This window comes from Aethalodelphis obliquidens, unplaced genomic scaffold (assembly GCF_003676395.1).
Source record: "Aethalodelphis obliquidens isolate GAN/ISIS:26980383/991018 unplaced genomic scaffold, ASM367639v1 scaffold27, whole genome shotgun sequence".
Taxonomy (NCBI): domain Eukaryota; kingdom Metazoa; phylum Chordata; class Mammalia; order Artiodactyla; family Delphinidae; genus Aethalodelphis; species Aethalodelphis obliquidens.
In genome coordinates, this window is record NW_020837971.1 from 23,000,561 (window position 1) to 23,013,766 (window position 13,206).

Sequence of the window (13,206 nt, forward strand, 5' to 3'; positions counted from 1 at the left end):
ACACACACACACACACACACACACACACACACACACACACACACACATGCGTGTGGCTGCCATGCTTAACTCTAAGCAGACAAAAGAAGGAAGAAGAGTCCAGGGTGACCTCGCAGGGGAAAAGCCTCCACCCACTCGCTCTGGCAGGGGGACCCTCGGGCTGGCTGTTCTGGAAAGCTGGGTGGTCTCACGCCACGCAAATGCATGTGACAAGGATGTGGGCCACTCTTGGTGACCAGCGTGCCTCAGTGTGACCCCACCCATTGTGAAGCGCCCCCTCTGTGCTGACGGGGTGCTTGCTGGGCTCCCCCCGAGCTCGGGCGGGCTGGAGGGAACACCGGCTTGGACCCTGCGGTCCAGCCAGCGTCTGTGCAGGACAGCCGGTCAGCAGAGTGAGAAAGGACAGATCCTTCCAGCCACGCGTCCCTTCTGCAGAACAAGGCAGGCAGGAAAGACAGGGGCCGTGCCTTGGAGAGTGCAATCTGTCTTCCAATTTGAGTCATCGGCTCTCGTGTGTCCTGCTGGGCCTGGTGTCTTAATCCCGCTGGTAAGCTTTCCCGGAAATCTATCTGTTCCTGATTTGCTGTGCTGGCATGAAGATGTATCACAGGGCCCGGGGACCGGAAGACAGCGTTCCCTAAACTGACAACACGGAGCTCAACTCAAGGTGGTTTCCCTTGGGAGGTGTGAGCAGGAAAGGGATCAGGGCCCCGGAGCTAGACGACACAACACGGCCCACGATACCTGGGTACTGCTACTGGTGATCACTTGCCCCCCGCACGTATACGGCTGATGGGAGCCAAGTTAGACCAAGTTCCTCCAAGGCTGTATTCCCTTTTAGTTAATTGGGATGAGGGCTTTCATATCATTAATTCAAAATTTAGTTTTTAATCCCAGGAACTCTATAATCTGCCATTTCAGAGACTCCCTGTAAGAAATGTCTGTGCTCCTTTTATAACTTAATTGGGCAAAAAAGAAAGTCTCCACGGATGCCCACATCATGAAATTTCTGACCCTATATCTGAAGAAAGCAAATTAAAAAATACACTGAACTACAAGGCTTCGCTTGGGCTTATTGCAGCTGTGCCTTGGAATAGCACCCAGTGCGAGGCCGTGTTTATAGAGCACGGAGACTCTGCCTTTCCGCCTTATGGACGGGAACACAGTGGGCACAGGGCCGGACAGAATAACCATAATTCAGACACTTTTCCTGATGCTTCCTGTTAAAAATCCCATCATTCAGAATCAGATTACTGCACGTTCCTCTCCCACTACCCTCCCTCTGACTCCCCCGTGAGCCCTCAGAGGTTGGCGGGAAAGTGTTACTACGCCGCTTGAGTTTAAAAAAATGAAACTGAACAGCAAAACTGGGGAAGTGAAACGGTGTCATCAATGGACGACTCACACAAGGGCAGCCCTGGCCCCGCTCGGAGGCGGTGACGTGGGAGATTGCCCCGGACAGCTGCAGTCCTCCAGAAGGAAACCCCAGTGCGCCCATCCGACTCGGTGATGGCAGGTGCAAGTCCTGGCTTCTGGGGGGACATTAGGTGGAGCCCAGGCTCCCCGACGAAGGACCCCCTGATACGGCACTGTTTCCGGTCCACTGGCAACTGCATGTCCCACCACCTACAGATGCTCCCAGTGTCCTCTGGGTCTGGACCAGAGTCTGCATTTTCAAAGGACACCCCAGTGACGTGTTAGAGAATTCAGGACGGGGTTGGTGATTAGCAAAGCATGTCTTTCTGATACATTCCACTCCGATTCCAGGAAAGTGGAAACCTTCTAGCATGTCTATTTATTCAAACCTAGTTTGGCCAAACTATTTCTGTATCGACCTATGACTATATTTATGCAAAGTGGAATAGCATTATGAAAACAAATCAGGAGTTCCTTGTTTCTTTCTTTTTTTTTTTTTTTAAATAAAAGTCAAAGCAGGAACCATAAAACTGATGGTCTCTATGTCCCTCTTTCTGGAATGAACTTGTTCTGTAAGCGAAAGACTCTGCGTGTTGGCACCTACTTGGCCCGTGACCACTATCTGTGGGCAGAAGTGGGCAGCAAACAGCCGGTCTACTCTGCATGTCTATGCTTGGTGGGTTTATTCATTAAATGCAATTATTCTTTTTATCAGGGCAGGCAGTCATTATGTTTTGGCCATTTAGGATGCCAGCATTTCATTCAGTTATCAAATATTTATTGAAGAGAACTTTCACTGTATAGTCAGGTTTTACATGAATTAGCAGGAAAGTAATTCATGGGCGAGGTCTATTTCTCCATCAGGAATGAATTGCTATGGATCCCGGTGTATCCTGTGAAGGGTCTATCACCACGTAACCTACCTTCATGTTAATTTCCGCCTCGTTACAAAGCGGGGAGCCTGTCTACTCTCCTGCGAGCTTCCCTTGGGGCTGGATGTGGCGTGGACATTCCACCGGATAATTGGAGGATTAAGAGGCACATTAGGAAAAGCAAAGTCTGCTAAACTGTAGAAGTTAAGTTTTTACCGAAAACGAATGTTGACTGAAAATAAACGTATTTTACGGTTTTCCAGATGTATGACAAACAGAAATTATTTTGGGAACTGCCTGATTCAAATACAAAAATGGCAACTCCACAAAGGTCCGCATTTCCTGACAACCCAGCTGTTTTGCTCCATGAATTTTCTGAGTTCCTGCTTCAGTTTTGATAATCAGATAAGCGTTTGGCCCCTGGGGAGAATCGCATGAGGCTGTGATGCTCTTCCTTACTTCCCTGAGCTAGCTGACAAAACCCACCCTGCTTCTTCAGCCTGCTTTTATCGGTTTGCTTTTCTCCTCTTGCGGAGAACAGGGGCAGACGCTGGCTTTATGATGACCTAAGATGCCACCCACCGGGACAGCAACGGCTCACGGCATGTTTTATGTCCAAACTTTCAGTGACCACTGGAGTTGGCACATTTATTGTGTTGTTTCCACCTTTCAGGCAGAAGAGTAAAGTTTCTGTTTAATTCAAAAGACACCTTATGCATGCAGTTTAGGTAAGATGTTACCTGTTAACATTTTATTTTGAAGACTGTCTAGTGCCACTTGTGGTGACAGTCCTGGTGGGGACACCCGTGACTGGTCACCCACCAGGACCGTGCACCCTGGGGGATGTGGACGGTGCAGAACGGAAACCCTATTCCTCCGGCCCTCAATGTGAGAACATGTCAGGAGCCTGGGTGCAGCCGTCAGACACAAGATTGTCTGCATCCCTTCATTTCTGGACACAGAATACTGTTCTCTACTGCCAAAGCCTCCACTGCCCCGTCCACTAGGACAGGGGTTTGGGTATTAAATTCTTTACCAATTTGAGATAGAAACTAGTGGCAACCAAAGCATCTTGGTGGGAGTGTCACCTGCTGGAGGATAAGCCATCTGAAAACAGAACTCTTTCTGAAAGACTGAATTTTGCTGCTAGTCAATCATTCAACGAATGTTTCTAGAAATCAAGCCTTGTCAGTTTGGATTCCCCCAACATGCACATTTGACTCATGGGTTTCTTAGTGGAAAATCGGAGGAGTAGATTTCAGTGTATCAATCTCCTCTTATCTTGCTTTGTCTTGTTTTTTGAAGGGTGAACCACCTGACAGCCCCGCCGCCAATATTTAGAGAATGTGCTCTCAGGCCCTTGTCAGAACTCGCACGCCGGTTACCTTTTCCTTTTTGTTTACGGCTTTAACATATAGGATCGAATTGGTGCATGTTCAGAAGTCCTTTTCTGAATATCGCTCCCGAATAGGGAGGCTACGCCTCGCTCAGGACACTCAGCCGGGAAGGGCCTTGTCCTCTGCAACACCCCGTGGGCCCCTCCAGGCCGCCAAAGGAGGAACCACGCCAGGCCTTACCAGTGTGGCTTCTTTTGTGCACCGTGAGCACATTGGGGCCGATGCAAATTATCCCACAGACATCACACTTTAGTTTGCCGTTAGGAAGTCGAATGCCCCCAGCTCCTGACAAAGCTCTGCTGCCTTGGACACCGTGGGAGCCATTCATTTTCTCTCCGGAGGCATCGAGCATCCGTAAGTCCTCCGCACACTCTTCCCCATTCACTTCACAGGCACGCCCATTCTCTTCATCACTCTGAGTCTCTACTTTAACATTACCAGCTGAAAGAGACAATACAACACAGGGGGCCGTTCAGTGTCATCGCAAAAACAAAACAGAACAGCACAGCAGCACAGACAACCTGGAGGGAGCGACACCTTCTAAACACAGGTTCCTGGCGGCTGACACCAGGGGACAGTGGCCCGGGCTCTGGACCCACTGGCCCACAGGGGACTGTGATATATGGCAACAAGCATCACTGGTTTGGGACCCTCGTCTGCCCTCTCTGTAGGTCCGAAGGGCAGACGGAGGAAATGCATGGAATTTATAAATTCTCGCTTTAGACTGGGTGTGTGTGGGGGGACCTCTATGCAGGGTAAGGTCACTGGGTCCACTGTGACAGCCTGGGCCCCTCTGGAGGGACCTGAGGCCAAGTCCAACACCCTGGGAGCCAGAAGACCCCTCACGCCAGAAGGTGAGTATTGATCGTAGCGCCCCCGCCCCCGCCCGGTGTGGGACCTTGTTTGGCAAAACCCCCTAAGAAGCGCTTATCTAGCCTGCAAAAGTCCCCTTAAGCATAAGGAAGAGCATAAACTACCTTTCCTTCATTCATGCATGAACAAACATGGAGACAAAACTCAGCAAACGCACGCTCAGATTTCTGACCAAAGATTCCTGAAAGAGTTCTGTTTGTTTGTTTCTTTGGCACGTGATCACTCTAAACCCTTCTTATTCCATGATGAAAATAAAACCTGCGTCCTAAAGGAGTGCCACGATTTCTCAGGTTTCTTCCAGTTGCTGAAGGGTTGACCAGCATGATGGTGAACGTAACAGATCTGCACTAGCTTTTCAGAAAGTAAGACTCGTGTGTGCATGGGGGTGAAGGGCTCCTGGTAATAGTACAATAACCACTGTCTACTCTGCATTTAAAATCATTATTTCTGTCATTCATGGATTTTTCTCGGTAAAGAAAATAGTCATTTTGGTTTGCATTCTTCTGAAACACCAACTGACGATGGATGGCTGAATCCAATATTGTAATGACCGGGAGAAACTGCAGTTACACTGAAAGGCCTCACGTTCATCACAGTCTCTAGAGATGAAAAAGAGGAAGTAGGTAAATTCTGCCCAGTAAAATAATCAATGAGATCGACAGTAACCACGGCTACAAAATCTTTGATCAACACTGTAAATCAGTGGTTCTCCAAGTGTGGTCCCTGGACCAGCAGTACTGGCATCTCCTGAGAACTTGTTGGAAGAGCAGACTCTTGGGTCCACCCTAACCCGCTGAACTGGAAAGTCTAGGGGGTGGGCCCTGCCCTGGGCATTCTTCACATGAGCCTCCAAGGGATTCCCACGTACACTCGAGTCTGAGAACAACTGTGCTAGTAACACTCCAAGTTTGTTTGACTCAACACATTTCTCGTGATTTGGAAGCCCAGAGCCCAGCCTCTGAAATCAAAAGTCCTGGTTTGGAATCTCAGCTCCACTCTTTATAAGCTCTGAGATCTTGGGCAATCTTCATCTGTAAAAACGGGAACTACCCACACTAGCCCAGCAGGGGCTTTGAGAGGATTTAGTGGGTAAAGAGATGTAAAGTGAACTTAGGCCAGTGACTGGCCTGGCAAATGAAAGCACGTTCCCATAGAGCCGTCCCCTTGAGGGGGCTCCCCAGGAATGTTCACGGCACGGACCGCATGCCAGGCACTTTAACTGCCCTGTAATGGGTAACCCTCACAATGGCCCTATAAGTGAGGTGTTGTTATCCTATTTTACAGTTGAAGACGCCCAGGCACAGAGAAGTCGAGCAACTTGCCTGAGGTCACACAGCTGGGAGATACTGCAGGCAGCCTGGCCCCAGGGCCCATGCTCCTAACCGCCACACTGCCCAGGTTGCCCATCAGATCTTTGGAGAGAAGACTTGCAGACAAATAAGCAAATGGAACGAATGAGCTGGGACACGGGCCACACCCCCACTGTGGACTTGGAGACCCCAGAAGTGAGGGGATATCTCTTCCCATCACATCCTGGCATCACAGAAGACTGTCCCGAGGACTCAGTAAGTGGGGGTGTCCAGGTGAGCCCCCCTACTAGATCCCGAAGAGCAGGGACTTGGGAGCATCCTGCATCTCAGCGGCCTCCTGCTGACCTCTCCCAGCCTCCGGAGACAGGGAACCAAGCCCTCCGACATGGCGAGCTCAGGAGACGAGACAGGTAAGGAGGGTAGCCGTGCCAGCATGTGCAGGAGCTTCACCCCTGAGCCCTCTGGAATCACGTTCTCAAAGCTAACTCACTAGGGCCTCCCTGCCCACTGGGTTCTGCTCCGGAATGCTCAAGGCCCTCTGCACTCCTTCATCGGGGTTATTTTTAATCATCTGTCTCATGGCTTTTGAAAATGAGATGGGGCCAGTTCAGAGCACAGTGGGGCAAATGACTGTAGGTGTGGCAGGTTCTCCAGTGCCCGGAGGTGGGACCCAGGGTCCAGGCCAAGGACCCTGTGGACGGAGGAGGGGAACCAGGCAGATGAACAAGCGTTGGCATGATTCCCTTCGCCCATCTTCCTGCACTCAGCTCCAGGTCGTAAGTTTAGAGGCAACCAGCTCAATGGGACTGACTCTTGCTTTCTCCAAAACGCACCTCAGTATAGGACTTATTAACACTTGCCCCAAACTCCCACCTGTTCTGCATTAAGAAGACAGGTGTTTGTGTGACCGTCTGGTGGCCCTGTGGCTTGTGTCGATGACGAAGTGCGGGCCCTTCCTGGTGAGCAACAGGGGAGCTTCGGGTGACCTGAGGTTTCTGCCATCAGGACACACGTCCCGGTCCCGCGGGCAGCCTGCTGGCAGAGCAGGTAAAGCGCGTCAGGAGTGAACGGGATGAGGACAGCGGGAGTGAAAATTGAGGGACGGATGTCACCTTAAATATCGCAGACGCCCTCAAGCCAGAAGCCTTGACGCCAGTCACTCATCCGACAGCAGTTCGTGAAGGCGGGCCAGCTGCCATGTGGCAGCTTCTCTGAGGACCCTGTTCACAGAGCCGAAAACCAGAGGCTGAAGAGAGCTTATTTTAAATTACCCTCCGATCACTGTGGGTCCCCTCGCATGACTTTAGGTAGATGTGTTTGGTGCCAGAAGAGACCAAACTCGAAGAAGAAAATCCAGTATCCTGTGATGTTCTGGTTTTCGGAAAAAAGGTAGGCAGACCCCCAGACTGGGGGTCCCTGCATCACAGTGGCAAGGTCAAGGCAGCGTAAATAATGGGAACCGGACAGAGCGAGCGCTCCAGGTAAGCAAAGGGTAGACGCACTGAGTCCCAGAGGCCGGAGGCCAGATGCCGGGGATGCAGAGCCGGACGCGTGCTAGGGCTCTGGGGGCGAATTTGAGGCCAGACCGTGACAGGAAAGATCTGTGGCAAGTAAGAGGGGAGAAAGGGGGCCTGAGGGGGCTGGGAGTGGAGGTGAGAACCAGCGGGCAACACGTCAGCAGGGGCTCAGCAGGTTCAAGCACGTGTGCATTTTCTCTCAGTGTTGGGGGAAGGTTCCCATCTCTTCGTGGACAAATGCAGGCTGGGTGCTGGTTGCACGGAAGAGGGGCAGAGATGCCCCCCACCCCTGCGTCTGTGAAAACAGGGCCTCTCGTCTGATCGGGAGGCGAATGCAGGCGACGTGCGTCTTATTTTCGTAGATGATGGAAATCAGGCCACGGAACTGTCTTAAAACATGGCAAACACAGACCTGATCTCAAAGGTCAAAGTCTAACAGGCATCCATCACTCAAGGTAGAATACACATTCTAGAAACACAAGCTCGGACAGGGGTGTCGCTTCACCACCTCGGGAAATGGGAAAATGGCTTCGGGGCTTTTAGGTCACGAGGAGCTTGATTCGTGAGGAGCCCTGAGCAAAGGACAGCAGAGGCTGCGGTCTTGGGGGACTCTGTTATTGACATCTAGAGTCCCCTGAGCCAGCCAGGCCGGACGCCTCCTTTATATGGGGGAGTGCAGCCCGGAGAGGGTCAGAAGGAAGGAAGTCGGGGGACACTGAAGCCCATTCCTAGGGGACATAGCGGGGCCTGGACATGCTCGGCTCAGAGGCACAAGCCTCCGGCTGAGATCAGAGATGCCGCCACCCACCCTGAGCTCCTGAACGAGGGGAAGCAGAAAGAGCGGCAAAGTGGGGATCGGAGGTCCCTCCACGGGGGGCACCCGCCCTGGGAGGCCTCACAGCAGCCCGAGGGCAGAGGGCAATAGCCGGGCTCTCGCTGCCAGGCTCCCAGGCAAGGCGCCAGAGGGGCGGGCGCTGGTGCGGGAAGGCCCTCGGGGGTCTGAGTGCTGGTGGGCCCTTGATTCTGAACTCCACCCGCCGAGAGTCAGCGGCACCAGCCTTTGCTCCAACCAGTGAAGGAGGAGACTGGTAACAGGTGCTGGGAGCGTATGCAAGCTGTCCATCTCCTGCAGGTTCACATGCACACAGCCCGGAGCCCACCCAAAGGGACAAGCAGGGTTCCTGCATCGTCTCTTGAGAACACCACAGGACCAGCCCCGTCGTTTTCTTTCTTCAGACCCGCCCGTCATCAATTCCAGGAAATGGTCCGTCCTCCCTGGCCTGCATTTAGTGTACTGGGGTCCACCCCACGGAGGCTGTCTCTAGGTCCCTCCCCTCCTCGGAATTCCTAAACCACTTCGTTGGCTCCGTTTCCTTGGACCCCAAACTGCTCAGCTGCAGTATTGCTTCTGTGAAATGTTATCCTCTCCTTGAATACAGGGATTATACTTACAAATAGCTTCTGACTCCATCCTCCCACCACTTAGAAGAATGTCAAACTCAGTAAGGTGCTGAATGGAAGGGATTAAATCTAGAACATGAAATGGAGACTTCTGTGTCTCTTGACCCCAGAACACTCTGGCTCAGGCCTGGCCTTGCAGCCTTTCCACTGACGCCCAGGAGCTAATGGACGGGACCCCAATGTCATTATTTAATAAATGTGGCTGCATGAAGAGTGGATGCCTTCAAATCCTGAGGTAAAAGCCACTTTCCTTCCCCGATGCAATTGAAAATTCGGGAAAATGGAAGTTTCGTTGTTATATATTTCAGAGGCCTTCTATGTGTTTAGTAACAGGGCAGATCCGGTTGACCCTGGACCCCTGAACCTTAGCACTTAGACAAGTTTAGCAATGAGAGAATCCAGGGAACTCGGGGTCATCGGGGCCTTAGTCTCCTGCCAAGCATCGTACGGCCTCATGAATGATCAAATCATTTTAATGCACAGGAATAATGCACACTGGCAGCCCCGCCTCACAAAGGGATTCTGTTTCCCTTTTGTCTTCTTCTTCCTTTCGAATGTGTCTTTATATTTCCTGGTGAGGTAAATGGTACTCTGACAGCATTTTTCCATTGAAAAGATATCCCCAAGCTGTCACTGTGAGTTTAAGCCAGGGAAGCTCAAAATGCTCAATATTTTAAATGAAGAAACAGGAGACAGAAGTATTCCTGCAACTGACGACTAGTAAAAATCAAATGGAATAAAAATATTTAAGAGATATCTTGAATGAGGGTAATTAAACGAAAATTTTAGATGCAGAGAAAACGTGTAGAAGTTTTTGCGCTGCCCCTAAAGGATTTATGAAAACTTTCAAGCATTTTTAAGGTTACTGAAACCATTTATTATAACTTATATCATTTAAAATGCAGGTGGTTTTTTTTCCCTTGCAAAGATGCATGATTAGGAATACGTTTATCCTTATTTTATGTTTTAGGTTTTAAATGGAATGAAATCAGGGACAGACAAAAGAGGAAGATTATGGAAAAAAGAATGAGTTACAAGCATATTTACATTTTCCTCAGGTAACAAGGGACACAAACTGAGGTACAGGGGGTCGAACAGTTTATGTTTTTAATTTTCAAGAAGGAAAAAAAGAGAGATGAGTGAGGAGGACAATTTTCCACTATGACCACTAGGTGGTGATGTTGGCACAGAACAGTTGGGTTGCTGTTTGGGTGGAGACTTCATCAAGGTCAACAGCCATTTAGTTACAACTTGGGTACGTGGGAGGGGGTGGGGAAGGAGGAGAGAAAGAGATACTAATACCTTGTGAACCCAACTGTATAAATATATAGACAGGAAGTGTATCGAAACATGTATCATCTATCTTACAGTATCTCCAAGTATTGTAGAGGTAGCAATTTTTTACATACTGAAGTCTTCACCAAAGGATCTGCTCCAATATTACAATATGCTCGAGCCTAAACCTTCCTCAGCTTTAATGAAAACACATCTGAGAATGCATTATCTTACTCTTAAGTGCTTTTGACTTTTTAACATTTCAACAATGTGATTGCTCATCTCGAAATCAGTTATCTGTCCTAGTGTAACCTTTTATATAATCGTAGCAGCACACATATGTATACGCACATATACATGTTTATATATATGTGCATATCGATCTCACAGAAATAAATTTCAAGCTGTTAAAGTTAATTCACAGGAACATTAGTAAGAGAAAGATCTCTATAACTTTTTTTAAACATCTTTATAGGCGTATAATTGCTTTACAGTGTTGTGTTAGTTTCTGCGGTATAACAAAGTGAATCAGCTGTACATATACATACGTCCCCATATCTCCTCCCTCTTGCGTCTCCCTCCCACCCTCCCTATCCCACCCCCAAGGTGGTCACAGAGCACCGGGCTGATCTCCCTGTGCTATGCGGCTGCTTCCCACTAGCTATCAATTTTACGTTTGGTGGTGTCTATATGTCCATGCCACTCTCTCACTTCGTCCCAGCTTACCCTCCCCCCTCCCCGCGTCCTCAAGTCCGTTCTCTATACTGGAAAAGCAGTCAATGTAGGCTATGAGAAAAGAGATATCCTCAGGTTGATACTGCTGAACCCTTTAGGTACCGAAGAGTTTTTGCTAGCCGGGATGTCAGAAACCTATCTTGAACAGCTACTGACACCTTTTAGACTACAGCCTGTGTTAATAAGTGTTACGGTATTAACAAGCATGGCCTGTCTTCTGATGTTGCTTTAATATTAGATAATTTATTGATACAGGCTCTGAAGACTTAAGTCCTAAGGGGGCAACCAACGTGTACCACGTTGAATATTCAGCTCTCTGGACATTTTCTAAAGCACTTGCCAGTCCTTAACATACTCCCTCAGGGATGCTGCCCAAACACACTTATCTCTCAATTCATGAAAAAGAAAAATGAAATTAACATCTGTGTTTGGTCTGACAGCTCAGATCAGGAGCGTCCGCACGCAAAAGCACTCAGTGTGCTGCTCAGGAAGCGAGGACCACGGACTAACGGCTTCAAAGCCCCGCGATTTTTCTCCTCTCGGTTCTGAAATTAATACTTCAGAGCAACAGAAGGACAGTATGTATCCTTCTCCGTCCTACAAAACTGTAAAAAGTATCTTGAAAGTATGCTGGGTTATTTAACGGTGACAGAAAGTCTGGCCTTTATCGTCATACTCAACAAAGAGGAGATACTCGTAACGTGCGTAACAAGGCTGTTTAACAGCATTAGTAGGGTAACAATTCTGTCGATACTATTGTTACTTCTACCCTTACTATTACTGCATGGCCACCACAAAAGGCATGCTCCATAGTATATCCAACAGTCTAAAACCAGGCATACATACCTCAGTGTGTAAGAGATGTTCTCGATGACGGATGTTTAATAAACAGCGTGATAGGTATTTAATTTATCTTAAGGAAGGTGATGAAAAAAGATGCTTTCACAACATTTACACTATGGGAACTGAGTATGAAATGAATACACGTTATCATTTTCTAGAAGCAAAGTGTATACTTACGAGAGAAAGAATTGGGAATTATTGCATGAAAATCCCTAAAGCCGTCAACCCCATAAGCAACTGCAATAGAGAAGGCAAAAAGAAAGCTGGGCTGTAACACCATCTGAGAGACAGAGTAAGAGTTTAAAAGAAAGCATTGTTTTTTAAAAGGAAAGTAATATTACTCAAAACCATTATTTAGTTACTAATCTGGTACTGTTAGCCCTCAGACAGAGGGCTGAAACCATAACACAGTGCTTACACAGAAAGACGACCCCACTTCCCAGAGGTCTGATCTCAGGGCACTATAACACACAGGCACTGCTGAGCAATGTCTGGTGTGTTGAACATTTTAGGGGCTGCAACCTAGAACATTCTAGAACTTTCTCTGCTGAAAAACCCTTCAGGGGAGTTGGTATAAACAGGTCCAAGATCTCAGCATCACAGCCAAGTGTCTCCTGGGAAAGCGCTTATCTTCACAAAAGCAGTGTGACTCTTAATGGGCTGACTGCATTGCAAATGTTCTTCCTTCAGCTTTTTCTTAGAAAGTGTTCCCAGAAAATTAGAAAATGTTCATGCAACACACTGAGTGGGGAAAAATTCGTGTTTTCTACCTCAAAACGAGCTACCAATTTCTGTGGGTATTCCTTATCAGCTGCTCTCATGAATACTATCACCACCTCAAATCGCCAAGTTTGTTCGGTTTTGTAGGTCATAGCTTTTCAGTGTGTGCCTGTATCTTGAAACTTAGTAGATACAGCACATCTCTCTCTCTCTCTCTCTCTCTCTCTCTCTCTCACACACACACACACACACACACAGTTTTCTCTGCTGGAGTGACCCCCAGTAACTGTCTGAGTTATGCATACCGAGTAGATGCTAAATTAAACGTGTTGCTGAACTACTGAATTAGCAGAGTTTCCTGCAGGAAACAGACCTACTGAAGTTTGCTTAGACCAGTATTTTCCAAACTTATCTGACCACAGACCCTCCCTTTTTCTTCCTCATGAAAAATTTAGTAAAATACTGGGATAATGGGGAAACAGTTTGGTAGACACTTCCAAAGCTACTCCTTGAAGTCGCTCCCTTAATGATTTCCTAGCAAACCCTTAGTCTTCCTCTATTCCTTTTGTTCCTTGAGCATCCGAATCTAACAGTCACCACCTGTGTCCCACCCAGCAGAGCTGTCATCAGGTGGTCCACCTGGGTGCACCTGTGCTCCACGGTCTGCAGACAGTCAAACACGGGATGCTGATTTCACAGCGACCTTTGCAATTCTATCGTCTTCACTGAGTTCTAACCCTTTGTATTGACTTTTGGTACCTCAGTCGCTCTGTGTCATGGGGGTGCT

At 48.5% G+C, this 13,206-nt stretch overlaps 1 protein-coding gene across 10 annotated transcripts in view; it reads right to left on the reverse strand.

The window, feature by feature from the left end:
- Window positions 1–13,206, reverse strand: part of IKZF1 (IKAROS family zinc finger 1) — a 90,584-nt gene that overhangs the window by 19,432 nt on the left and 57,946 nt on the right. For 4 of the 10 annotated variants that reach the window (XM_027124134.1, XM_027124132.1, XM_027124140.1 and 1 more), the window contains exons 4-5: window positions 11,877–11,936; window positions 3,866–4,126 (exon numbers count right to left, since the gene is read on the reverse strand). The exons of 4 other annotated variants lie outside the window; for them this stretch is intronic. In XM_027124134.1, coding sequence (XP_026979935.1) covers window positions 3,866–4,126; window positions 11,877–11,936 — 321 coding nt within the window. The remainder of the gene's footprint in view (window positions 1–3,865; window positions 4,127–11,876; window positions 11,937–13,206) is intronic. 2 more of the 10 variants (XM_027124135.1, XM_027124133.1) reach the window with 1 other exon arrangement.